General features: G+C 46.5%; 3 protein-coding genes across 3 annotated transcripts; all 3 read left to right on the plus strand.

Moving 5' to 3' along the window:
* The first annotated feature begins 13370 nt into the window (after window positions 1-13370).
* On the plus strand, window positions 13371-14696 carry LOC125554110 (uncharacterized). Its single transcript, XM_048717718.2, has one exon. It carries the CDS (start codon window positions 13594-13596, stop codon window positions 14602-14604), a length of 1011 nt encoding a protein of 336 aa, XP_048573675.1. The 5' UTR covers window positions 13371-13593; the 3' UTR covers window positions 14605-14696.
* A 6248-nt stretch (window positions 14697-20944) lies between these two features.
* LOC147976484 (uncharacterized) lies at window positions 20945-21349 on the plus strand. Its single transcript, XM_087520877.1, has 2 exons — window positions 20945-21021; window positions 21094-21349. The coding sequence occupies exons 1-2, from the start codon at window positions 20945-20947 to the stop codon at window positions 21347-21349; spliced, it is 333 nt and encodes a 110-aa protein (XP_087377003.1).
* Window positions 21350-22522: 1173 nt separating this feature from the next.
* LOC125554111 (putative F-box protein PP2-B12) lies at window positions 22523-24234 on the plus strand. Its single transcript, XM_087518819.1, is given in 3 exon segments — window positions 22523-23020; window positions 23109-23227; window positions 23527-24234. Coding segments are annotated over 3 exon segments (984 nt in total). The 5' UTR covers window positions 22523-22582; the 3' UTR covers window positions 23954-24234.
* Window positions 24235-25604: the final 1370 nt, after the last annotated feature.

Consider the following 25604-nt stretch of genomic DNA (forward strand, 5'->3'; position numbering starts at 1 on the left):
CAGAGACATGACGAGGAGTCTCGAAATGGTCAAGACATAAAGATCAATATATTGGAAGGCTATGTTTGGACATCGGAAGGGTTCCGGATGAGTTCGGGTATTTACTGGAGTACCGGTGGGTTACCGGAACCCCCCGGGGAGTCTATGGGCCTTAGTGGGAGAGAGGAGGAGGCAGCCAAGGTGGGGGCACGCCTCCCCCCAAGCCCAATCCGAATTGGGGTTGGGCCGGCCCCCCTTTCCTTCTCCCTCTCTCCTCCTTCCTTCCTCTCCTACTCCAACTAGGGAAGGGGGAATCCTACTCCCACCGGGAGTAGGACTCCCCCCTTGGGCACGCCATGAGAGGGCCGGCCCTCCCCTCCCCCACTCCTTTATATACGGGGGAGGGGGACACCCCATTTACATAGAAGTTGATTGTTTAGCCGTGTGCGGTGCCCCCCTCCATAGATTTCCACCTCGGTCATATCATTGTAGAGCTTAGGCGAAGCCCTGTGTCGGTAACTTCATCATCACCGTCCTCACGTCGTCGTGTTGACAAAACTCTCCCTTGACCTTAGTTGGATCTAGAGTTTGTGGGACGTCACCGAGCTGGACGTGTGCAGATCGTGGAGGTGTTGTACCTTCGGTGCTAGGATCGGTCGGATCGTGAAGACATACGACTGCATCAACCGCGTTGTCATAAGCTTCCTCTTACGGTCTACAAGGTTACGTGGACAACACTCTCCCCTCTTGTTTCTATGCATCACCAAGATGGATCTTTGCGTGTGCGTAGGATTTTTTTTGAAATTACTGCGTTACCCAACAGGGGGTAATTGGAGTTTATCCATCTTTAGCAAAATATGTTGTATACCATGTAAGGGTGAAGCAAATAAGAGCAAACCGACAAGCAATCTAGGTAGATCTAACATTAAACAAGACCATGTACAAGGAACTACTAATTAAATAACTAAGCCAGAGACAGTAGATATATCTCAAAGTTCAAGTTGTTGGCACTACTATATGTCTTCATTGGAGACGCTTCTATGTGTAGCCCCATAGTCAGACAAACTTTACCTAGTGCCCCTTGATGTAAGTTCATGAAGAATTCATTCAATCACTCACAAGAGATGTTTAGGTCATCCTTGGAATTTCATGAACTTGTAACAACACGAGAGTTTTTACAGCCGCATGGATTTTTCAATGAACCATCAAATTATACCATTACAATACTTTTTGTCCTCGTATTTTTGGGATTAGGTTTACTTTGTTTAGCCAACATATAAAAACCTCTTTGTAAGTTGCACCATGTCCCTTCCTATACAACTTTTTCCTCATCTAGCGAAGCTCGATCCTTAATTTTGTTCTTATGACCGGTGTTGAACTAGGGACACGAGGCGGGGTTGAGGGTGGCGGTCGAGTATGTACTTTTACTATTTTATTTAAATGTTGATGCATTGTGGTAATCCTTAAAAGTTTTGTTTTCCATGGCTACATTGGAGTGCCTCAGACCTGGCTTGGAACTGTTCGAAGCTCCCTTGTGATCAGTGGCGGAGCTATGTTCAACGCTGCAGGGACCATGCCCCCCCCAGCCTTCATAAAATATGTGAAAGAAAAAAATATTTTGAAGGAGAAGATTAGGGAAACTAGAGTCTTTTGCCCCCCCGCCCAACATCCATATTTATGTTTGGCCTTCCCAAAGGATCTTACTTGGCTCCGCCAGTAATTTGGATGCCATTGACATGAACCATTTTCAAGTGGCAATGAAAATCGTTGTGGGTGATGGGATCAAGGCAAGTTTCTAGTTTGATCATTTGTTGCATGGTTGCCCCCTAAAGAGATTGCTCCCTCCATATTTGCAATTGCTCGACACAAATGCCTCACTGTTTTTGAAGCTCTTCGCGATAATCATTGGATGTGCTAGTTTGGAAATTCCAAGTTTGTTGGCCTATGAATCTCTCTTCATGATGTGCATCTTGAGCGAACCACTCCTAATGCCATATAATAGACGGCTCTTTCAAATGGTGATTACTCTGTGGCTTTAGCTTATAGGCAGCAATTTGAAGGTGTGTCGATTCGTTTTAAGGCACACAAGGTTTGGGAGTCCCAAGTTGAGCCAAAGTACAAGCTGCTTGTCCGCTTCTCCTACATCTCAAAGCACTAACCACAGACCGTCTTGCTATTTGTGGTTAGCCTCATGAAGAGGTTTGCAGTCCATGCCATCTGAATTTCAAACAAACGAGCATCTCTCTCGGGGTTGCTCTTTTTTTCTGGGCTCTTGGGCTGTCGTTGATGGATGGTCCTCTATCATGGAAAGCTTGGACCCAGATTTCTTTTTCCATGATTAAGGACCGGTGGAACAAAAATATTGAGCTTTTGGACTCGTCGTGCGAGGCTGGCATGTGTGAAAGGAGAGTAACTAGAGGCTTTTTCAGAAAACCTCTTTGCAGCTTTTGGATGTTGCTTGCCTTGTCACCGAGGACCTTCTCCAGTTCGGGTGGTTGTGGCAATCGACATGTAATTCTTATGGCTTTTTTGTCTTGTAAATATCTTTTGTATGCTTTTACTTTTTCCATATCTATATGAAATCGCCACACCATTTGCATTTTATCGTCTAAAAGCAATCCTTAAAGTAAATTGCCCAGTCGATCCAGTTCCTTGCAGCAAATTAGTAGAAATTTGAAGGTGCAAAAATGGCACTATACTATGAAAAATGAAAGCTTAGTTAAATTGGTGTGCATCTTCATACCCTTGAAGATCGCAAAGTGGAAGCGTTTATCAACGCGGTTGATGTAGTCGTACACCTTCATGATCCGTCCCGATCAAGTACCGAACGTACGACACCTCCGCGTTCAGCACATGTTTAGCTTGATGACATCCTCGCCTTCTTGATCCAGTAAGACGGGTGAAGTAGTAGATGTGTTCCAGCAACACGACGACGTGGTGACGATGTTGGTGAAGAACAATCTCCGCAGGGCTTTGCCAAGCACAACAGAAACTATGACGGAGGATAAACTAGAGGGGACAGGGTTGCCGGCACACGGCTTGGTGATTCTTGATGTGTCTTGGGTGCTAGCCCTACCCCTCTTTTTGTATGTTGAGCCCTGGGGTCGAAACTTGGAGTAAAAGCCTACACAAAGTCGGTTTCACCCGAAAGGCAAGAATCCTTCTCGGACTCCAGGACCAGACGCCAGGGTTCCCAGCGTCTGGACCCAGACGTCAGGGACATTGGCGTCTGGCCCCTGGACTCTGCAAAACTTCCTTTTGCGCTTTCCAAAAACCTTGTGGGCTTTCCCCTTTGGCCCAAATAAAGTGTTCTCGTACCCAAACATTTCGAGAAACATCCGAACCCCTTCCGGTGAATTTCGGAACCCTTCCGGAGACCAAACACTATTATCCCATATATCAATCTTTATATCCGGACCATTCCGGAGTTCCTCGTCAAGTTCGTGATCTCATTCGGGACTCCGAACAACATTCGGTAACCAACATACACAACTCATATAATACTATATCGTCAACGAACGTTAAGTGTCCAGACCCTACAGGTTCGAGAACTATGTAGACATGACTGAGACATCTCTCTAGTCAATAACCAATAGCGGAACCTGGATGCCCATATTGGCTCCTACATATTCTACGAAGATCTTTATCGGTCGAACCGCATAACAACATACGTTGTTCCCTTTGTCATCAGTATGTTACTTGCCCGAGATTCGATCGTCGGTATCATCATACCTAGTTCAATCTCGTTACCAGCAAGTCTCTTTACTCGTTCCGTAATGCAACATCCTGCAACTAACTTATTAGTCACATTGCTTTCAAGGCTTATAGTGATGTGCATTACCGAGAGGGCCCAAAGATACCCCTCCGACTATCGGAGTGACAAATCCTAATCTCGATCAATGCCAACCCAACAAACACCATTGGAGACACATGTAGAGCATCTATATAATCACCCAGTTACGTTGTGACGTTTGATAGCACACTAAGTGTTCCTATGGTATTTGGGAGTTGCATAATCTCATAGTCATAGGAACATGTATAAGTTATGAAGAAAGCAATAGCAATAAACTAAACGATCATAGTGCTAAGCTAATGGATGGGTCAAGTCAATCACATCATTCTCTAATGATATGATCACGATCATCAAATGACAACTCATGTCTATGGCTGGGAAACTTAACCATCTTTGATTAACGAGCTAGTCAAGTAGAGGCATACTAATGACACTCTATTTGTCTATGTATTCACACATGTACTAAGTTTCCGATTAATGCAATTCTAGCATGAATAATAAACATTTATCACGATATAAGGAAATATAAATAACAACTTTATTATTGCCTCTAGGGCATATTTCCTTCAGTCTCCCACTTGCACTAGAGTCAATAATCTAGATTACATTGTAATGATTCTAACACCCATGGAGTCTTGGTGATGATCATGTTTTGCTCGTGAGAGAGGCTTAGTCAATGGGTCTGCAACATTCAGATCCGTATTATTTTGCAAATCTCTATGTCTCCCTCCTTGACTTGGTCACGGATGGAATTGAAGCGTCTCTTGATGTTCTTGGTTCTATTCCTTTGCCAAGGCAATTGCACCAGTATTGTCACAAAAGATTTTCATTGGTCCCGATGCACTAGGTATGACACCTAGATCGGATATGAACTCCTTCATCCAGACTCCTTCATTTGCTGCTTCCGAAGTAGCTATGTGCTCCGCTTCACACGTAGATCCCGCCACGACGCTCTGCTTGGAACTGCACCAACTGACAGCTCCACCATTCAATAAAAATATGTATCCGGTTTGTGACTTAGAGTCATCTGGATCAGTTTCAAAGCTTGCATCGACATAACCATTTACAACGAGCTCTTTGTCACCTCCATAAACGAGAAACATATCCTTAGTCCTTTTTAGGTATTTCAGGATGTTCTTCCGTTGTCCAGTGATCCAGTCCTGGATTACTGTCGTGCCTCCCTGCTAAACTAATAGCAAGGCACACATCGGGTCTGGTACACAACATTGCATACATGATAGAACATATGGCTGAAGCATAGGGAATGACTTTCATTTTCTCTCTATCTTCTGTAGTGGTCGGGTATTGAGTCTGACTCAACTTCACACCTTGTAACACAGGCAAGAACCCTTTCTTTGCTTGATCCATTTTGAACTTCTTCAAAACTTTATGGAGGTATGTGCTTTGCGAAAGTCCAATTAAGCGTCTTGATCTATCTCTATAGATCTTGATCCCCAATGTATAAGCAGGTTCACCGAGGTCTTTCATTGAAAAATTCTTATTCAAGTATCCTTTTATGCTATTCAAAAATTCGGTATCATTTCCGATCGACAATATGTCATCCACATATAATATCAGAAATTCTACAAAGCTCCCACTCACTTTCTTGTAAATACAGGTTTCTCCAAAAGTCTGTATAAAACCATATGCTTTGATCACACTATCAAAGCATATATTCCAACTCCGAGAGGCTTGCACCAGTCCATAAATGGATCGCTGGAGCTTGCACACTTTGTTAGCACCTTTTGGATCGACAAAACCTTCTGGTTGCATCATATACAACTCTTCTTTAAGATATCCATTAAGGAATGCAGTTTTGACATCCATTTGCCAAATTTCATAATCATAAAATGCGGGAATTGCTAACATGATTCGGACGGACTTAAGCATTGCTACAGGTGAGAAGGTCTCATCGTAGTCAACTCCTTGAGCTTGTCGAAAACCTTTCGCAACAAGTCGAGCTTTGTAGACAATAACATTACCATCAGCGTCAGTCTTCTTCTTGAAGATCCATTTATTCTCTATGGCTTGCCGATCCTCGGGCAAGTCAACCAAAGTCCACACTTTGTTCTCATACATGGATCCCATCTCAGATTTCATGGCCTCAAGCCATTTTGCGGAATTTGGGCTCATCATCGCTTCCTCATAGTTCATAGGTTTGTCATGGTCAAGTAACATGACCTCCAAAACAGGATTACCGTACCACTCTGGTGCGGATCTTATTCTGGTTGACCTACGAGGTTCGGTAGTAACTTGATCAGAAGTTTCATGATCATCATCATTAGCTTCCTCACTTACTGGTGTAGGAATCACTGGAACTGATTTCTATGATGAACTACTTTCTAATAAGGGAATAGGTACAATTACCTCATCAAGTTCTACTTTTCTCCCACTCACTTCTTTCAAGAGAAACTCCTTCTCTAGAAAGGATCCATTCTTAGCAATGAATATATTGCCCTCGGATCTGTGATAGAAGGTGTACCCAACAGTCTCCTTTGGGTATCCTATGAAGACACATTTCTCCGATTTGGGTTCGAGCTTATCAGGTTGAAGTTTTTTCACATAATCATCGTAGCCCCAAACTTTAAGAAATGACAACTTGGGTTTCTTACCAAACCATAGTTCATATGGTGTCGTCTCAACGGATTTAGATGGTGCCCTATTTAACATGAATGCAGTTGTCTCTAAAGCATAACGCCAAAACGATAGCGGTAAATCAGAAAGAGACATCATAGATCGCACAACATCTAATAAAGTACGATTACGACGTTCAGACACACCATTACGTGGTGGTGTTCCGGGTGGCGTGAGTTGCGAAACTATTCCGCATTGTTTCAAATGAAGACCAAACTCGTAACTCAAATATTCTCCTCCACCATCAAATGGTAGAAACTTTATTTTCTTGTTACGATGATTTTCCTCTTCACTCTGAAATTCTTTGAATTTTTCAAATGTGTCAGACTTATGTTTCATCAAGTAGATATACCCATATCTGCTCAAATCATCTGTGAAGGTTAGAAAATAGTGATACCCGCCGCGAGCATCAACACTCATCAGACCGCATACATCAGTGTGTATTATTTCCAATAAGTCTGTTGCTTGCTCCATTGTTTCGGAGAACGGAGTCTTAGTCATCTTGCCCATGAGGCATGGTTCGCAAGCATCAAGTGATTCCAAAAGCCCATCAGCATGGAGTTTCCTCATGCGCTTTACACCAATATGACCTAAACGGCAGTGCCACAAATAAGTTGCACTATCATTATTAAACTTATATCTTTTGTCTTCAATACTATGAACATGTGTATCACTATTATCAAGATTTAGTAAAAATAGACCACTCATTAAGGGTGCAAGACCATAAAAGATATTATTCATATAAGTAGAAAAACCATTATCCTCTGATTTAAATAAATAATCGTCTCGCATCAAACAAGATCCAGATATAATGTTCATGCTTAACGCTGGCATCAAATAACAATTATTCAGGCCTAAAACTAATCCCGAAGGTAGATGTAGAGGTAGCATGACGACGGCGATCACATCGACTTTGGAACCATTTCCCACACACATCGTCACCTCGTCCTTAGCCAATCTTCGCTTAATCCGTAGCCCCTGTTTCGAGTTGCAAATATTAGCAACAGAACAAGTATCAAATACCCAGGCGCTACTGCGAGCATTAGTAAGGTACACATCAATAACATATATATCAAATATACCTTTCACTTTGCCATCCTTCTTTTCCGCCAAATACTTGGGGCAGTTCCGTTTCCAGTGACCAGTCCCTTTACATTAGAAGCACTCCGTCTCAGGCTTAGGTCCAGACTTGGGCTTCTTCACTTGAGCAGCAACTTGTTTGCCATTCTTCTTGAAGTTCCCCTTCTTCCCTTTGCCCTTCTTCTTGAAACTGGTGGTCTTATTGACCATCAACACTTGATGCTCCTTCTTGATTTCTACCTCCGCAGCCTTTAGCATTGCGAAGAGCTCGGGAATCGTCTTATCCATTCCTTGCATATTATAGTTCATCATGAAGCTTTTGTAGCATGGTGGCAGTGATTGAAGAACTCTGTCAATGACACTATCAACTGGAAGATTAACTCCCAGCTGAGTCAAGTGATTGTGGTAGCCAGACATTCTGAGTATATGCTCACTGACAGAACTATTCTCCTCCATTTTGCAGCTGTAGAACTTATTGGAGACTTCATATATCTCAATTCGGGCATTTGATTGAAATATTAACTTCAACTCCTGGAACATCTCATATGCTCCATGTCGTTCAAAACGTCGTTGAAGTCCCGGTTCTAAGCCATAAAGCATGGCACACTGAACTATCGAGTAGTCATCAGCTTTGCTCTGCCAGGTGTTCACAACATCTGGCGTTGCTCCTGCAGCTGGTTTGGCACACAGCGGTGCTTCCAGGACGTAATTCTTCTGTGCAACAATGAGGATAATTCTCAAGTTACGGACCCAGTCTGTGTAATTGCTACCATCATCTTTCAACTTAGCTTTCTCTAGGAACGCATTAAAATTCAACGGAACAACATCACGGGCCATTTATCTACAACAACATAGACATGCAAAATACTATCAGGTACTAAGTTCCAGATAAATTAAAGTTCAATTAATCATATTACTTAAGAACTCCCACTTAGATAGATATCCCTCTAATCATCTAAGTGATCCATATCAACTAAACCATGTCCGATCATCACGTGAGATGGAGTAGTTTTCAATGGTGAACATCACTATGTTGATCATATCTACTATATTGTTTACGCTCGACCTTTCGGTCTCAATGTTCCGAGGCCATATCTACATATGCTAGGCGCGTCAAGTTTAACCCGAGTATTCCGCGTGTGCAAAACTGGCTTGCACCCGTTGTATGTGAACGTAGAGCTTATCACACCCAATCATCACGTGGTGTCTCGGCACGACGAACTGTAGCAACGGTGCATACTCAGGGAGAACACTTATACCTAGAAATTTAGTGAGAGATCATCTTATAATGCTACCGTCGTACTAAGCAAAATAAGATGCATAAAGGATAAACATCACATGCAATCAATATAAGTGATATGATATGACCATCATCATCTTGTGCCTTTGATCTCCATCTCCAAAGCACCGTTATGATCACCGTCGTCACCAGCTTAACACCTTGATCTCCATCGAAGCATCGTTGTCGTCTCGCCAACTATTGCTTCTATGACTATCGCTATCGCTTAGTGATAAAGTAAAACAATTTCATGGCGATTGCAATTCTTACAATAAAGTGACAACCATATGGCTCCTGCCAGTTGCCGATAACTGTGTTACAAAACATGATCATCTCATACAACAATTTATATAACCACGTCTTGACCATATCACATGACAACATGCCCTGCAAAAACAAGTTAGACGTCCTCTACTTTGTCGTTGCAAGTTTTACATGGCTGCTACGGTCTTAGCAAGAACTGTTCTTACCTACGCATCAAAACCACAATGATTTTTTATTAAGTTTGCTGTTTTAACCTCCAACAAGGACCGGGCATAGTCACACTCGATTCAACTAAAGTTGGAGAAACAGACACCCACTAGCTACCTGTGTGCGAAGCACGTCGGTAGAATCAGTCTCGCATAAGCGTACGCGTAATGTCAGTCTGAGCCACTTCATCCAACAATACCGCCGAATCAAAGTATGACATGCTGGTAAGCAGTATGACTATTATCGCCCACAACTCTTTGTGTTCTACTCGTGCATATAACATATACGCATAGACCTGGCTCGGATGCCACTGTTGGGGAACACAGCAATTTCAAAATAATTCATACGATCACGCAAGATCTATCTAGGAGATGCATAGCGACGAGAGGGGGAGAGCATCTTCATACCCTTGAAGATCGCAAAGCGAAAGCGTTTATCAACACGGTTGATGTAGTCGTACACCTTCACGATCCGTCCTGATCAAGTACGGAACGTACGGCACCTCCGTGCTCAGCACATGTTCAGCTCGACGACGTCCTCGCCTTCTTGATCCAGCAAGACCCACGAAGTAGTAGATGAGTTCCGGCAGCACGATGGTGTGGTGATGGTGTTGGTGAAGAACAATCTCCACAGGGCGTCGCCAAGCACAACGGAAACTATGAAGGACGATAAACTAGAGGGGACGGGGTTGCCGGCACATGTCTTGGTGATTCTTGATGTGTCTTGGGTGCCAGCCCTACCCCTCTATTTATATGTTGAGTCCTGGCGTCGAAACTTGGAGTAAAAGCCTATACAAAGTCAGTTTCACCCGAAAGGCAAGAGTTCTTCTCGGACTCCAGGACCAGACGACAGGGTTCCCGACGTCTGGATCCAGACGCCAGGGACATTGGCGTCTGGCCCCTGGACTCCGCAAAACTTCCTTTTGCGCTTTCCAAAAACCTTGTGGGCTTTCCCCTTTGGCCCAAATAAAGTGTTCTCGTACCCAAACATTTCAGGAAACATCCGAACCCCTTCCGGTAAATTCTGGAACCCTTCCGGAGACCAAACACTATTATCCCATATATCAATCTTTATATTCGGACCATTCCAGAGTTCCTCGTCATGTCCGTGATCTCATCCGGGACTCCGAATAATATTCGGTAACCAACATACACAACTCATATAATGCTATATCGTCAACGAACGTTAAGCGTGCGGACCCTACGGGTTCGAGAACTATGTAGACATGACCGAGACATCTCTCTGGTCAATAACCAATAGCGGAACCTGGATGCCCATATTGGCTCCTACATATTCTACGAAGATCTTTATCGGTCGAACCGCATAACAACATACGTTGTTCCCTTTGTCATCGGTATGTTACTTGCCCGAGATTCGATCGTCGGTATCATCATACCTAGTTCAATCTCGTTACCAGCAAGTCTCTTTACTCGTTCCATAATGCAACATCCCGCAACTAACTTATTAGTCACATTGCTTGCAAGGCTTATAGTGATGTGCATTACCGAGAGGGCTCAGAGATACCTCTCCGACTATCTGAGTGACAAATCCTAATCTCGATCTATGCCAACCCAACAAACACCATTGGAGACACCTGTAGAGCATCTTTATAATCACCCAGTTACGTTGTGACGTTTGATAGCACACTAAGTGTTCCTCCGGTATTCGGGAGTTGCATAATCTCATAGTCATAGGAACATGTATAAGTTATGAAGAAAGCAATGGCAATAAACTAAACGATCATAGTGCTAAGCTAACGGATGGGTCAAGTCAATCACATCACTCTCTAATGATGTGATCACGTTCATAAAATGACAACTCATGTCTATGGCTAGGAAACCTAACCATCTTTGATTAACGAGCTAGTCAAGTAGAGGCATACTAGTGACACTCTGTTTGTCTATGTATTCACACATGTACTAAGTTTCCGGTTAATACAATTCTAGCATGAATAATAAACATTTATCATGATATAAGGAAATATAAATAACAAGTTTATTATTGCTTCTAGGGCATATTTCCTTCAGTTGCACCATGTCCCTTCCTCTGCAACTTTTTCCTCATCTAGTGAAGCTTGATCCTTAATTTTGTTCTTATGACTGGTGTTGAACTAGGGGCGGGGTGAGGGTGGCGGTTGAGTTTGTACTTTTACTATTTTTATTTAAATGTTTGATGCATTGTCGTAATCCTTAAAAGTTTTGTTTTCCATGGTTACATTGGAGTGCCTCAGACCTGGCTTGGAACTGTTCGGAGCTCCCTTGTGATCAATGGCAGAGCTATGTTCAAAGCTGTTGGGGCCATGGACCCCAGCCTTCATAAAATATGTGAAAGAAAAAATTATTTTGAAGGGGAAGATTAGGGAAAATAGAGTCCCCCCCCCAACATCCATATTTATGTCTGGCCTTCCCAAACTTACTTGTGATGCCATTGACATGAACCCTTTTCAAGTGGCAATGAAACTCGTTGTGGGTGATGGGATCAAGACAAGTTTCTGGTTTGATCATTTGTTGCATGGTTGCCCCCTAAAGAGATTGCCCCCTCCATATTTGCAATTGCTCGGCGCAAATGCCTCACTGTTTTTGAAGCTCTTCGCGATAATCGTTGGATGTGGTAGTTTGGAAAATCCTCTCTAGCTAATCAAATTCACGAGTTTGTTGGCCTATGAATCTCTCTTCGTGATGTGTATCTTGAGCGAATCACTCCTGATGCCATCTAATAGACGACTCTTTCAAATGGTGATTACTCTGTGGCTTTAGCTCATAGGCATCAATTGAAGGTGTGTCGATTCGTTTCAAGGCACACAAGCATGGGGAGTCCCAAGTTGAGCCAAAGTACAATCTGCTTGTCTGCTTCTCCTACATCTCTAAGTACTAACCACGGACCATCTTCCTATATGTGGTTAGTCTCATGAAGAGGTTTGCAGTCTATGCCGATCTGAATTTCAAACAAACAAGCATCTTTCTCGGGGTTGCTTTTTTTGGGGGGGGGGGGGGGGGGGGGCTCTTGGGCTATCGTTGATGGATGGTCCTCGATCATGGCAAGCTTGGACCCAGATTTCTTTTTTCCATGATTAAGGACCGGTGGAACAAAAATATTGAGGTTTTGGACTCGTCGAGGCGGGGCTGGCATGTGTGAAAGGAGAGTAACTAGAGGCTTTTTCAGAAAACCTCTTTGCAGCTTTTGGATGTTGCTTGCCTTGTCACCGAGGACCTTCTCCAATTTGGGTGGTTGTGGGAAACGACATGTAATTCTTATGGCTTTTTTGTCTTGTAAATATCTTTTGTATGCTTTTACTTTTTCCATGTCTATATGAAATCGCCACACCATTTGCATTTTATCGTCTAAAAGCAATCCTTAAGAGTAAATTGCCCAGTCGGTCCGGTTCCTTGCAGCAAATTAGTAGAAATTTGAAGGTGCAAAAATGGCACTATAGTATGAAAAATGAAAGCTTAGTTAAATCGGTGTGCTTTTGAGTAAAAGAAAAAAAAAGAATATGTACTTTGTGCAAGCCCTACTTGATCAATAATGTGCATTAGTTATCCAGAAAAAAAGTGCAACAATGATGACGCGGTGGCCACCAAATCCCCCAACAAACTATAGCTACAGTTAAACAAGCGCTCCCAACTACCAATGTCTCACGAACAAAGTCAGAAGGTCCATCGCCAGGACTAGCAAAATTTTGGATGAAGGGCCTCAAAAACTCAGCACTCATTCACTGGAAGTGAAATCAGAGCGTATGGCACGAGGCACGGCAGTTTTGGGGGGGAAAAGAAACTGTGGTAACCAACCTGCCTCTGGTGCTACCGAAAGCGCGCCGATCCGGCTCGCAGTTTACGTCAACTTTTCAGAGCCCCGATGTCTCGTTCTCAAGCGCTCTCGCCGGGGAAACGTGACCTGTCGGTCACAATACGCAACGCCTTGGAGTTGACGTGTCTCTGTCCGGAAGCCATCAAGAACTGGTTTTGTTTCCTTTAAGCTGAATTTTTTGGCCGATTCACAATCCATTCACCAACAAGTTACACTACGACATTGTTATGTCCATCGTCGCTGACGAGCCTCAGGTCATCTCGAGTCTATCTCTCTTGTCTCCATCAGATGCTAGGTACAAGGGGCCCGTCAGCTAAACCATCCCCATCCCACGCTCTGCAAGCAACATGAGCACCACACCAACACCCATGGGGCGGAGCGCATGGTACGAGGGATCCATAAGACGGGTGAGCTCCTGCAGGGAAGCCATCATTAGCCACCCCGATGCAGAATGAACACTGCTGTTAGCAGCGGCCGCAGGTCAAGAGAGAGGAGAAGGGTAGCATCATTGTCGTATCATTAGGTTTGGTTGGTTGATCCGGTGGCGGCCATGTCGTACGATCAGGTGCTCTCTGTTCTTGGCGGTGGCGGGAAGGCGGCGGCGGCGAGCGCGTGGAGCGGCCATGGAAGCAACATCACGAGGCAGATCGTCAAGTGCACCAGGTGGCAGCTGGAGGAGACCACCGACCTCATCACCTGCCCTTACCACTACTACTGCGACAGCTCCTACCCGGGCGACTACTCGGCTGCCGTCGGCGTCCTCGTCGCCGTTTTGGCCCTTTACTGCCTCCTGTCCGCGGCGGCCTTCACCGTGGTAGAGATCGTCAGGGCTGGCGGCGGCGGTGGCTCGGCGACGGCGGCCGGTGGCGTCGGGCGGATCAAGCGGAAGTACCTGGTGCCGTCGGGGCCCTTCATGATGCCGCTGGTGCTGCTGGTGCTCGCCAAGGGGCAGCGGATCAACGCCGTCTTCCCGCTTTCGCGGCTCGGCCCGGCATTGCTGCTCACGCTGCAGGCGTCGGCGCTGGCGTTCCGGAACGAGGCCGACGGGGACGTGCGCTACGCCGTGCTCGAGGCGTCCACCGTGTCCGGGATCCTGCACGCGAGCCTCTACCTGGACGCCGTCGTGCTGCCCTACTACACGGGCACGGACGCGCTCCGGTGGTCGCGGTTCTCCGGCAAGTGCGCCACCTGCCTCTGCCGGATGGAGCCGCTGCTCGTGGGCGGCCGGACGGTGCTCTACCGGGGCTTGTCCAAGACAGCGCTGGCCGTCATTTTCGCGCTCTGCTCCAGGATGGTGTGCCGGATCTACGGCGAGGAGCGGCTGAGCGCGTGGACGCGGTCGGCGCTGGAGGCCGCGGGCTGGCTTTTCGTGTCTTGCGACGCCGTGTACCTCGCCGGCTGGGTGATTGCCGAGGGCGCCATGGCGAGCGCGGTCGTGTACGGGCTCGTCGCCGGGCTGGTGTTCTTGTGTGTATTTGGGAAGGTTTACAGATTCTTGGCGTGGGTGGAGAACAGGCAGGTCCAATGGAAACCAAGCCTTACCTGCCACAATGTGGTTTGATCATTTCTTTCTTTCTTTCTTTTTTCCTTTTGGTTCTGGAGGAAACTGTAAAGAATAATAACCAATTAAGTCAGCTTTTGTGTATATATATATATATAATTGCAAAGCATTATAATAGTTAATTGGGATTTTCTGTGCACAACTTTTTTTTAGAATGCACAAAAAGATAATTTTAAAGCATATGAGCCACATAACTTTGATGACTGAACAACCTTATGAAGTTTTAGCTTCCTAAAACGACTTTATAAGGTATGGTCAATAGAAAATTAAAAAGCCAAGAAGTAGGCTAGAATTAAACACCACTCTACTACCCCGCTTTTCCTTTCCTTTTACTAAAAGACTCAGCAAATATCTCCATGCCAGTGTTGACAACATGAGGCTATGATCTCAGCATTTGGTAGGTGATTGGGACAAATTAACCATAACAATGTGGTAGCTAGTTCTCTCGTGAAGCAATGACCTACCTGATGCTAATTCATGAGCAATCCCCTTGTGACCGTGTTTCCTTTCTTCCAGAATTGCTAATTTTTATCCAGCTGAAAACAATTCGGTTTCGGTCGAATTATTCGCCCGTCCGATCTTGCGCAACGGTTCTTGCTAGAAGAGTACGCTTTTAATGTTATTGTCTTTTTCACATTAAAAAATATATTTCCTCTCGTTAGGGGGTTGGCCATTTGTTCGGCGGCTTCGGCTTCCCTTCGGAGCTCTCCCTCCTTGCATGCTTGAAGGCATCTCAGTTCGTCATTCAAGTTGCTCTTCAGTGGTTGGTTGTTGTATTTCTTTCTCCTGATCAATCTCAAAGTACATTTTATACAAATCCATGCACGCTCGCTATATTGTTGTTAGGTATATAGCGAAGCCGCCGGCCATCACCATGATCTAGAAATTTAGCATCTTACTATGATTGTAGAAGTTCTACATTTCTTTTGCTACTGTATTGCATAACCACGATTATAAAATTAATATGCTATGATGGTGCAACTTTAGGAAGACAAGGTGGGTGCATACAGATGATCATAGATGAAAATTCTGATGTTTGGTTACCGGATAAAGTAAATATAGATACATACTCCCTCCATCTCAAAATAAATGTCTTAAATTTAGTATAACTTTAACTTTAGTACTTAGTACAACTTGTTCGACACGATTTTGTATCGAAAAAGGGAAGTTAAATACTCTTGATGGTTCTTGGCAAAAAAAAAATTACTCTTGAATGGTATTAAAGAAAACAAAAAAGAATCACGGGTTGATTTTTTTTCTTTATTTCCCACTCTTATGTGACTAACCCTACAATTAATTTTTGACGTGAAAGATTTTCCTTAAGTGCAGGGTGCACAAGAAAAAAAAATGCACATGGATTAGGGCATGCATGTGATCTCTTGATTAACCTTGTAAATGTTGCATGGCAAAATAGTACATGCAGTGGCGGAGCCAGAATTTTCTGAACTAGGGGGACCAAGCGATGTTAAAATAGGTTGGGAAGAGCTAAACATTGAAAGGGACTGAGCTTTTTAGCAGCAAATGATCACTATATATATACTGTTTATAAGAAAAGTAGTAGCAAATCATTGATGTTTAGAGCATCTCCAGCCGCGTCCCCAAAAAGACCCCCCGGCGATTTTTCGGTCACCGGCGTAAAAAAATCGGCCCAGTCGCGCCCCCAAGGGCCCAGTTTTCGCTGGTTCGGATCGAAATTGACGCCGGCGGACCCAACCCGAACCCGGCGCACTGGGGTCGCTCGGGGGCGCCGGGCGAATCTTTTTTGGCGCGAAGAGCCGCGGGCCAGCCGCGTCAGCGACTCGACTCTCTTCTCGCCGCTTCGTCGTCCTCATCGCCTCGTTTCCCATGGCGAATCAATGCCAAAGCTGCGCGCTGCCGCGCCGGTCAGCCTCCATTGATGCCTCACGGGCGGCGCAGTGAAGGCCGGGCGACGCGCGTCCCCTCGGTCGGCACGCCATCAAGCCACGCGTAACGCACCGGCCAAGCCTACCACGCGGTGCCTCCACCTATATAAACCGACCACCAGCGCGCCGGAGGCACGCACAGACACTCCACCGCCGACGCGCCCATTTCTCCCCCTTCCTCCTCTCGCCGTCTCCAGTCCATTAGAATGGCCGAGCGCTTTTCAGGCGACGGCGCGGCGGCGAATGGCTTCGGGCGTCGCCATCTTCACGAGGACGAGGCTCGCGTCCTTTTCGAGGCCGAGTACCCGGTCCCGCCAGACATGCGGGTGCGCGGGGCTTGGAGGATTAGCGCCGGCGGCGTGCCGGTGCCATCACCACCCACCGGGGCAGCGCGGCGTGCGAAGATTGCACGTATCCGCGCGTCCCTACCGCGACGACGAGGGAGGGGCCACGGTACGTCCCCGATAGCCCGCTCTAGGAGCCCTACTTCCGACGCCGTCACGCCGAGCAGCTCGAGGCCACCAACGGCGTCGTGCCCTCCGGCAGGCTCAACTCCGATGGCCGGTGCCGGTGGTGGGGCGTGCCCGGCCGCATGTTGGAGGCCGTCCTCGAGTACATTGAGGGCGGCAACACGCCGTGCCTCGAGTACCCCGCTCCCCCGTCCTTCTCACGCCGCCGTGGAAGCTCCTAGACGCCGAGGCGCATGGAGCGGCCCAGGACGTCCTCCTCCTCGTCCGGCCGCTCGTCGGGCTCTCCCTGCCTCCGCCCCATCAAGCCGGAGCCCCAGAACACGCCTGTCAGCGCGCGCACCCGCAGCTCCGGCGTCCGCATCGGCGACAACGCCCCCCCCCCCACCGGCCGCTTCGTCCTCGTCGAGCCTAAGCCGGAGCCCGGGCTCCCTGCGGAGTACGAGGAGATAGCCCGGCGCGGCTTCTCCGACGAGGACGCCCTGCGATGGGCGCGGGACGACTACCTCCGGACGGAGATGACCCGGCAGACCCGGGCCCTGGAGGAGATCGCCGCCCGCAAGCGTGGGCGTGAGGACGAGCACGGCATCGTCGTCCTTGACAGCGACGACGACGACGACGCCCCCGGACCGTCCAACCCGCCGCGCCAACCGGGGGAGGGATGCAGCAGGGACGGCGGCGGAGACGACGACGACGGCGACGACGACGACGACTACACGCGGTTCTACCGCCTTCTCGGCATGTAAACTGCAAAGGCGGGCGGCGGGTGGCGGGCGGCGAGCGGCGAGGTAGACGGCAAGGAGTGGTGATGGAGACGGCGGGGGCAGCCCGTGCTAGTTTTTTTCTTTTTTTGTAAAATATGTTTAAATTTGAACGAACTCGCCGATATTTGCGATAAATTTGAGGCGTGTTTGCCCCGTATTTGACTTTTTCAAAAAAAAACGTGGGCGCTGCGACTGAGGGGCATCACGCCCCCAGTGCGTGGTTTAGCGCCGGTGCGCCCCCAGGGGGCGATTTTTAGCCCCTCCTAGGGGGCCAACGGCTGGAGATGCTCTTAGAGGGTTCAGCCCCCCAGCTGGTACCCGTCTCTGCCACCGAGTACATGCATGCATTAAAGGCGAACATGTACTCCATCCGTTCCTAAATATAAGTCTGTTTAGACGTTTTAAATGAAATACAACATATGGATATATGTAGACATATTTTAGAGTGTAAATTTACTCATTTTGTTCAGTATGTGGTCACTTGTTAGAATCTCTAAAAAAGACTTATATTTAGAAACGAAGGGAGTAGTAAGGATCTGTTGGTTCATAACTAACTTTGTGACAACTAAACTTAGGTAAAATGTTAAATGTGGTTGCCATAAAAAATGTGGCTAACAAGATGACCACTACAAGTATGGCAAAATTTGACAAAAAATTGAGCCTATGACATATGGATCATGTAGCTAGAAAAACATGGCAAAACACAAGCGTGCCAATGAACCAAACACACGGCTAAAATATTGTGACACAACTAAGATTAGACGTGACAACCTTAAACTGCAAACCGAACATGCCCTAAGTTTTTTGTCAATGGCATGTACAACAGTATAAGGTGGCCGCGGCGACTATAGAAATACATAGACGAATACATGTATATTGTCCAGTAAGCATGCATACTTCTCTGAATATCTGAAACACCTATGGTGGACTCAGGCCGGGCTGACCTCGCAGGGTCTAGGTTCAACTTTAAATTCAGTCAACTGAGTTTGCATCCGTCGCAACTATATCTCTCCTTAAGCAAGATGGAACGATCACCTCGCTGAAGGGTGTACACTAATTGGGTCGGTCCATTCACGCACACCCACAGTTGAATACCCGAAATATCTACGATGGACTCAGGCCGGGCTGGCCTCGCAGGGTCCAGATTCAGCTTCAAATTCAAATTCAGTCAACTGAGTCTGCATCCGTTGCCACTATATTTTTCCTTAAGCAAGATGGAACGATCACCTCACTGAAGGGTGTACACTAATCGGGCCGGTCCATTCACGCACACCCACAGTTGAATTCCCAAAATACCTATGATGGACTCAGGCTGGGCTGGCCTCGCAGGATCCAGGTTCAGCTTTAAATTCAGTCAACTGAGTCTGCATCCGTCGCGACTATATCTCTCCTTAAGCGAGATGGAATGATCACCTCGCTGAAGGGTGTACACTAATCGGGTCGGTCCATTCACGCACATCCACAGTTGAATACCCGAAATACCTACGATGGACTCAGGCCGGGCTGGTCTTGCAGGGTCCAGGTTCAGCTTCAAATTCAGTCAACTGAGTCTGCATCCGTCGCGACTATATCTCTCCTTAAGCGAAATGGAACGATCACCTCGTTGAAGGGTGTACACTAATCGGGCCGGTCCATTCACGCACACCCACAGTTGAATACCCGAAATACCTATGATGGACTCAGGCCGGGCTGGCCTTGCAGGGTCTAGGTTCAGCTTCAAATTCAGTCAACTGAATCTGCATCCATCGCGACTATATCTCTCCTTAAGCGAAATGGAACGATCACCTCGTTGAAGGGTGTATACTAATCGGGTCGGTCCATTCACACACACCCACAGCTGAATACCCAAAATACCTATTATGGACTCAGGCCGGGCTGGAGCGCGCCAGATTCGAACCCTACTTTCCTATTTTGGAGCAACGACGGCTAGCCACTGCGCTTGCCTTTGGTTCGTGAAAGAACAGTAGGGCGACGCAACTTAAGTCCAAACGAGTTGCGTTTCATTGATTCTTCTCCGTTTTTCCAGTTTTTTGTTTGTTTTTTCATCGAGGTTTCTCCATTTTTTCTCTATTTTCATTGGGATTTTTCCTTTTCTTCCTTTTTTATTTGGTTTTCTTTATTTCTTTGTTTCTTAAGTTTTTTCAAATTTATTTTTCCTTTGGTTTATTTTGTTTATTTTTCGTTTTTCATTTTTTGGGGTTTTCTTTGTTTCCTTTGTTTTTCATTCTACATTCTTATATACTTGTTCAGCTTTTTTCAAAAACTTATCAATTTTTTTTCAAAAATGCTGAACAATATATATATATATATATATATATATATATATATATATATATATATATATATATATATACTATTTTAAAGTATAAAAAAACCCGCGGCGCTCGTGGGCTGGCCCAGCTTGCTGCCCCTTCAGCGAGTCTGAAGCCAGACTCGCTGGAAGCGAGATATAGGCGGGGAATTTGATTATTTGCCAGCCCTTACTTGGGACTTTGCTATTTTTTCACTAGTTACTTTGTATTTAATCTGATGACACTTTTTATTTGGGTGTTTGATATTTTGCCCTCTCTTAGATGGATCCCGCTAAAAAGGACGAATTTACCCTTCCTCTTGATTGACCAGGAACAGAGGGTTGCGGTCGTTCTCATCCCCTCCCTCCGTCTCTCGCATGCAGGTTCAAACAGAGGCAACGGCGGCAACTGCTGGACGACGGCGGCGGCCCTGGCGGTGCTCGACGGCGGCGGTCCTGGTGAGTCTCTCTCTCTCTCTCTCTCTCTCTCTTTCCCGCTCCCTCCCTCTTTCCCGCTCCCTCCCTCTCTTCTCTCTTGTTCATATCCTTGGTGGCGCCCTAGGGTTAGGGTGACCAGCAAGGGGAGTGGCGGCCGGTCGGAGCCTCGCCGCGACTCGTCGACTCGCGGCGCCCCGCAGGGCCCCCGGCTTGCCCGCGCATCGACGATCGCCGATGCACCTGAAAATCGCCATGTGTTGTTGTTGTGTGCGCGGGGGCTGAAATTCTCACTTCCGTGCTTCTGCTGCGGCCTCTATGTGTTGTTGCTGTTTGTTGTAGCTGCCGCCTTCGCTATGTGCTGCTGTTGTGTGTTGCTTCTGTCGCCACTATTGCTTACTTGCTGGTGTACATCTCATAATTTTTGCTTGATTTCTTGCTGTTACAGACCACATAACTCAGATGAGCTAGGTGTTGAAGATGGCTGAACCGGAGAGAGGTGACCACATCGTAGTAGACGGCTTCGACTTTCCTCCTTTGTTTGTTCCCGAGCCGAGGTGACAAAGCAAAGTAGCTTCTTTTTGGTGCTCATTGTCCAGTACATTAGCGAATACACGCTAACTCCATAGTATGTTGCTCCTTATTGGTCATTGTCGAGTAGCACCACAACTTGATGTGGCCGTCACTCCAACAAGGCACATGATCACTATGCCACAGAGTCTCCAAGGAAGTCCCAATCCAGTGACAAGAAGGATGTTGGCCATGGCATTGGCTGATGAGGCGTCGCGAAAACCCACCCCTACCATGGAGGACACCATGATAGCATACGACATGGCCTCAAGCTCAAAAGCTAGGAAGTTGACCCCAAAGAGAAGGAAGTACTAGTGTTGTGCTTGATCTTCTCTATACTTTTGGTTGTAATATGACAGACTTAGCATCCTTTACTTTGGATGTAACATGGCAGCATGGCCATAACTATTTCTTTATGTTTTTGGTTGTAGCATGGCAGCTACTATGGCCGTGTGCTTTTGGTTGTAAAACATGGCAGAAAGAAAAGATTATGGTAGATGGTGTATGACCATGTTAAGTGCTTTATTTCGCTATATTGTCTTGATATTGTGTCATGGTGTATGAATATGTCCATCTGGAAATATATGTTTGAATTTTGCTGTTTTGTACATACATATCTTCAAATGTGAATTAAGAGGCAAAATGCTGTCCAAATTTAGCCAAAATGCTGCCCAAAATTTGAACATTTTTTTGAACCACCCAGAAAAATCTCTAAGAATTACAGAAAATCATTCATATATGTGTGACTAATCTGGAAAAGTTTTATTCAATTTGGATCATTGGTTCAACGGCAAAATGCATTTCAACTTTGAGCTTAAGTAGTTTAATCAAATTTTGGCCAAAATTTGAAGTTGTCAGAAAAGTTTCAAATAATTTGAGAAATTCAATCATATATGTACGACTAATCTGGAAAATTTTCATGCAATTTGGATCATCAGTTCAACGGCAAAATGCATTTCAACTTTGAACTTAACTGGTTTGACCACATTTTGACCAGAATTTAAAAGTTGTTAGAAAAAATTCAAAAAACTACGGTAAATCACTCATATCTGCGTGACTAATCTGAGAAAGTTTCATGCAATTTGAATCATTGGTTCAATGGCGTTATGCATTTCAACTTTGAGCTTATGAAGATATATACTGGAGCTAAGGGAGTTTGAACGGGGAAGGCGGGGGCGCAGGGAGCAGTGGGGCAGCATCAAGCAGCATGAGGAGCATGAGAGGGCGAGAAGCCCACAGAGCAGCAAGGGGGAGAAGCAGGTACATCTGCGGGGGAGCGACGGCGGCTGTGATTTTGGACGGGAATGGCTAAGGATGTGCTTTGTTTGGGTCCAAGGGTACAATGGTTCTTTATTTTGTCTACTTAGTTTGTCAATTATTTCCATGGATTGTTTTTTGTTGAAAGTGGCAAAAGATCAAAGTACGAAGTAATAAGTGTCACCTGATCAATTACAATCTAACTAGTGGCAAATTGTCAAAGTCCAAAGTAAAAGGTGGCAAAAAAATCAAATCCCCCGATATAGGCGCACCGGTCTGCATCCACGTGTGATGTCGTCTGTAGTCTGTACCAAGGCGACTGGGCTCCACTTGTTCAAAATAAGTATAGCTTGCTTAGCTTGCTTCGCCCCGAATCAATCAATCAAATCAACTTCCTCCCGAGTGTTTCGTCATCGGATCGAACACAGCCAGGCCGCGGAGGCGGAGGAGGAGCCGATGGAGCCCGGCCAGTGCGAGATCGCGCGCCTGCCGGAGGAGATCCTGTCGGCGGCGCTCTCCCGCACGTCGCCGCGCGACGCTTGCCGCGCCGCGGCGGTCTCCCCGGCGTTCCGCGCCGCCGCCGACTCCGACGCCGTGTGGGCCTGCTTCCTGCCGCCGCCCGCCGACCTCCCGCCGCTGGCCGACGGGGAGCTGCTGCTGCCGCCGCGCGGGAAGAAGGGCCTGTTCCTCCGCCTCTCCGGCAGCCCCGCCCTCCTCCCAGGCGGACTGGTATGTATTTTGTATACACATACAACTAACCCCTGGAACAAATTTGGTTGACCGCTAGCTAATCAACTCAAGTGGCGCCATGGTGCAGAGCATGTGGCTGGACAGGGAGAGCGGCGCCAAGTGCTACATGGTGCCGGCGAGGGACCTGTCCATCGCGTGGCGCGACACGCCGCGCTACTGGTCCTGGATCCATCTCGCCGACTCAAGGTTTCTTGCCATCCTCCTTTGTTCTTTCCTTGCAGCTAGCTTCTGTTCCAATCGTTAATTTTGATAGTGCTGTTGCATACCTTCTTGCGTTGTAGTCTTATAATTGCAAGTGGAAGTGCTAGGATGCAGGGTAGTAGCCACGAGGGCCAAAACCCAGAATATTCAGTAGCCATGAAAAAACTAGCAGTGAGTTCAGCAAAGTTTGCAATTTTAATTTGCCCAGTTGAGTACCCCTCCATTTCTAAATATAAGACCTTGTGTTTCAATATGGAAGTATATAGACACATTTTAGAGTGTAGATTTACTCATTTTGCACCGTGTGTAGTTTGTATTAGAATCTCTATAAAAAGGCTTATATTTAGGAATGGAGGGAGTATTTTGCAACGCGCGATGCTGATGGTTTTCTGCAACTTATGATATTGTTTCGTTCTCGTCTTGGTTACGAATCTTAACGGGCTGGATTGGCCGGCCGATGCATCGGTGAGCATTGGAGGCACTGACCTTGCCCGCAAGGTCTGCCTCCAACCTAACCCGCAAAGAAGCCATGCAGAGGATGTGGTGCTCCCTCGTGAAAGGGGTGATGGTTGGATGGAGCTGGAGCTAGGAGAGTTTGTCTGCGAGGGGGATGAAGATGGCGACGTTTCCTTCGGTCTGGCGGAGACGAAACGTTTGAACGGCAAGGGCGGTCTCATCATGCAGGGAATCGAGATAAGGCATAAGAATTAAAACGGACTAATTATGGGAGGAGCTTCTGGGATTAAACCGATCGTATCCACGGTTTAATCCAGTATATAAGGGAAACTGAGGCATCATATTTTCTTGTAATGTGTGTTTTTAAACTGCTGTCTTGGGTTTCATTCTATTTCTATTGATGTGACCGATGAATCATTTTTGCTTGTTTCATCTTAAAAGAAGAAACAGTTGATGAAGAGAGGAATATTACCCTCTCTCTGTTGTACATCGACCTCTCTTGAGGTTAATTAAGAGATCTGATCCATTTGATATTACGATAAAGCTAATTTCCTGCCGGTCGGAGTTTTGCAACAGGCCGAACGACCTGGATGCCGTCCATTATAGATCGTACGACCATCGCGCTCCAAAACGAGCAGTTCATTGATATTTACATGCCTTGCCACCGCCTAGTGAAAAAAACGCTTCGTTCATATCTCGTCTTCGGGTCCCCGCCCAGCGTCATAAGAGAGGGGCGCTCGATCCCGCATCCGTCGGCGCACTGGCTAGCGCCGCCGCCGGAAGGCCGCTCCTCCGTCATCACGCCTCCTCCCCTAATATCCTTACCGCCCTTTCTCTCGTCCCCGTCCGCCGTGTCCTACCTCGCCTTAACCCGGCTCGTCGGTGAGCACAGAAGCCATGGCGCTTGTTGCTGCTCACCTACTCCGCATCGCCCGGCGCCTCGCCTCGGCCTCCTCCTCACCGTTGTCTGCCGTTTCAGCCCAAGGCCGTCAGCTCCTCTGCCTCCGGTCAGCGACTGCCTCTTTCCAGCCTGAATCCTCCCAGCCACGCCTGCGCATCCTCATTTCCCAGCTCCCTGGCCCCATCGCCCATCTCTCTACTCACAGCTCAATGAACAAGGTAGACATGATATAGTCAGTCTCACCCAAACCTTCATCTATCTAAAAATAATAGAGGGGGCTTGACGAGGGCCGACATGCTGTCGTTGGTCAAATCAAATCGTGGATTCGTATCTGGTCAGCTGCATCTAGAGCAGAGGAGATGCCACGCGATGATGAATTGTGCATGGGAAAACTGAGTATAGTCCAACACGGTTCAGCCACCGGCATAATTACACGCGCTGATTAGTGATTAGCAGATCTTCCACAAAAAAAGTGATTGGTAGAGACGTCGTGGCGTCTTGGCCTTGTGCTCTAGGTTCCTCTGCTTGCTGCACTAGCCGGGAACTGCCAGTTTGGGTTCAGCATTTTGTGAAGAGTTCAACATTTTGTGAGATAACAAGACAGGCCAACCTGCCAAAAAATACTACTCAGTTAGTCAGGTTGATGCATCATCTTTCACTGACCGGTTGCATCAAGTGTCTTTGTAAAAAAAATGTCACTTTTTTTTTGTTCTACAACAGTTGATGCAACGTCTTTTCACTAAATCTTCTACTGCTCGGGTTACCAACATGACTTTTCTGCAATTATCATGCTGCTAATACTGTAGTTTATCAGGGTGCTAATGATATAGTTATCACACTGCTTATGCTAAAATTACCATGTTGAATTTCAATGGAGTCATATATGTTTTTGGTATGTGTGCGTTGGTCTGTGGTAACTTTGACCGGGGAAAAAATTGGTGAGACATACCTCAATATCGCAAAACTTGATTACTTACGCATAAATACCCGCGTCAAAATACACCC

Source organism: Triticum urartu, chromosome 4A (genome assembly GCF_056163025.1).
Source record: "Triticum urartu cultivar PI428250 chromosome 4A, HENAU_Tu73, whole genome shotgun sequence".
Lineage (NCBI taxonomy): Eukaryota > Viridiplantae > Streptophyta > Magnoliopsida > Poales > Poaceae > Triticum > Triticum urartu.

Coding starts and splice junctions, on each gene's coding strand:
- LOC125554110 (XM_048717718.2), top strand. CDS start 13,594: ATGTCGTACGATCAGGTGCTCTCTGTTCTTGGCGGTGGCGGGAAGGCG.
- LOC147976484 (XM_087520877.1), top strand. CDS start 20,945: ATGGCTGAACCGGAGAGAGGTGACCACATCGTAGTAGACGGCTTCGAC. Junction 21,022..21,093: donor TTGTTTGTTCCCGAGCCGAG/GTGACAAAGCAA, acceptor CTAACTCCATAG/TATGTTGCTCCTTATTGGTC.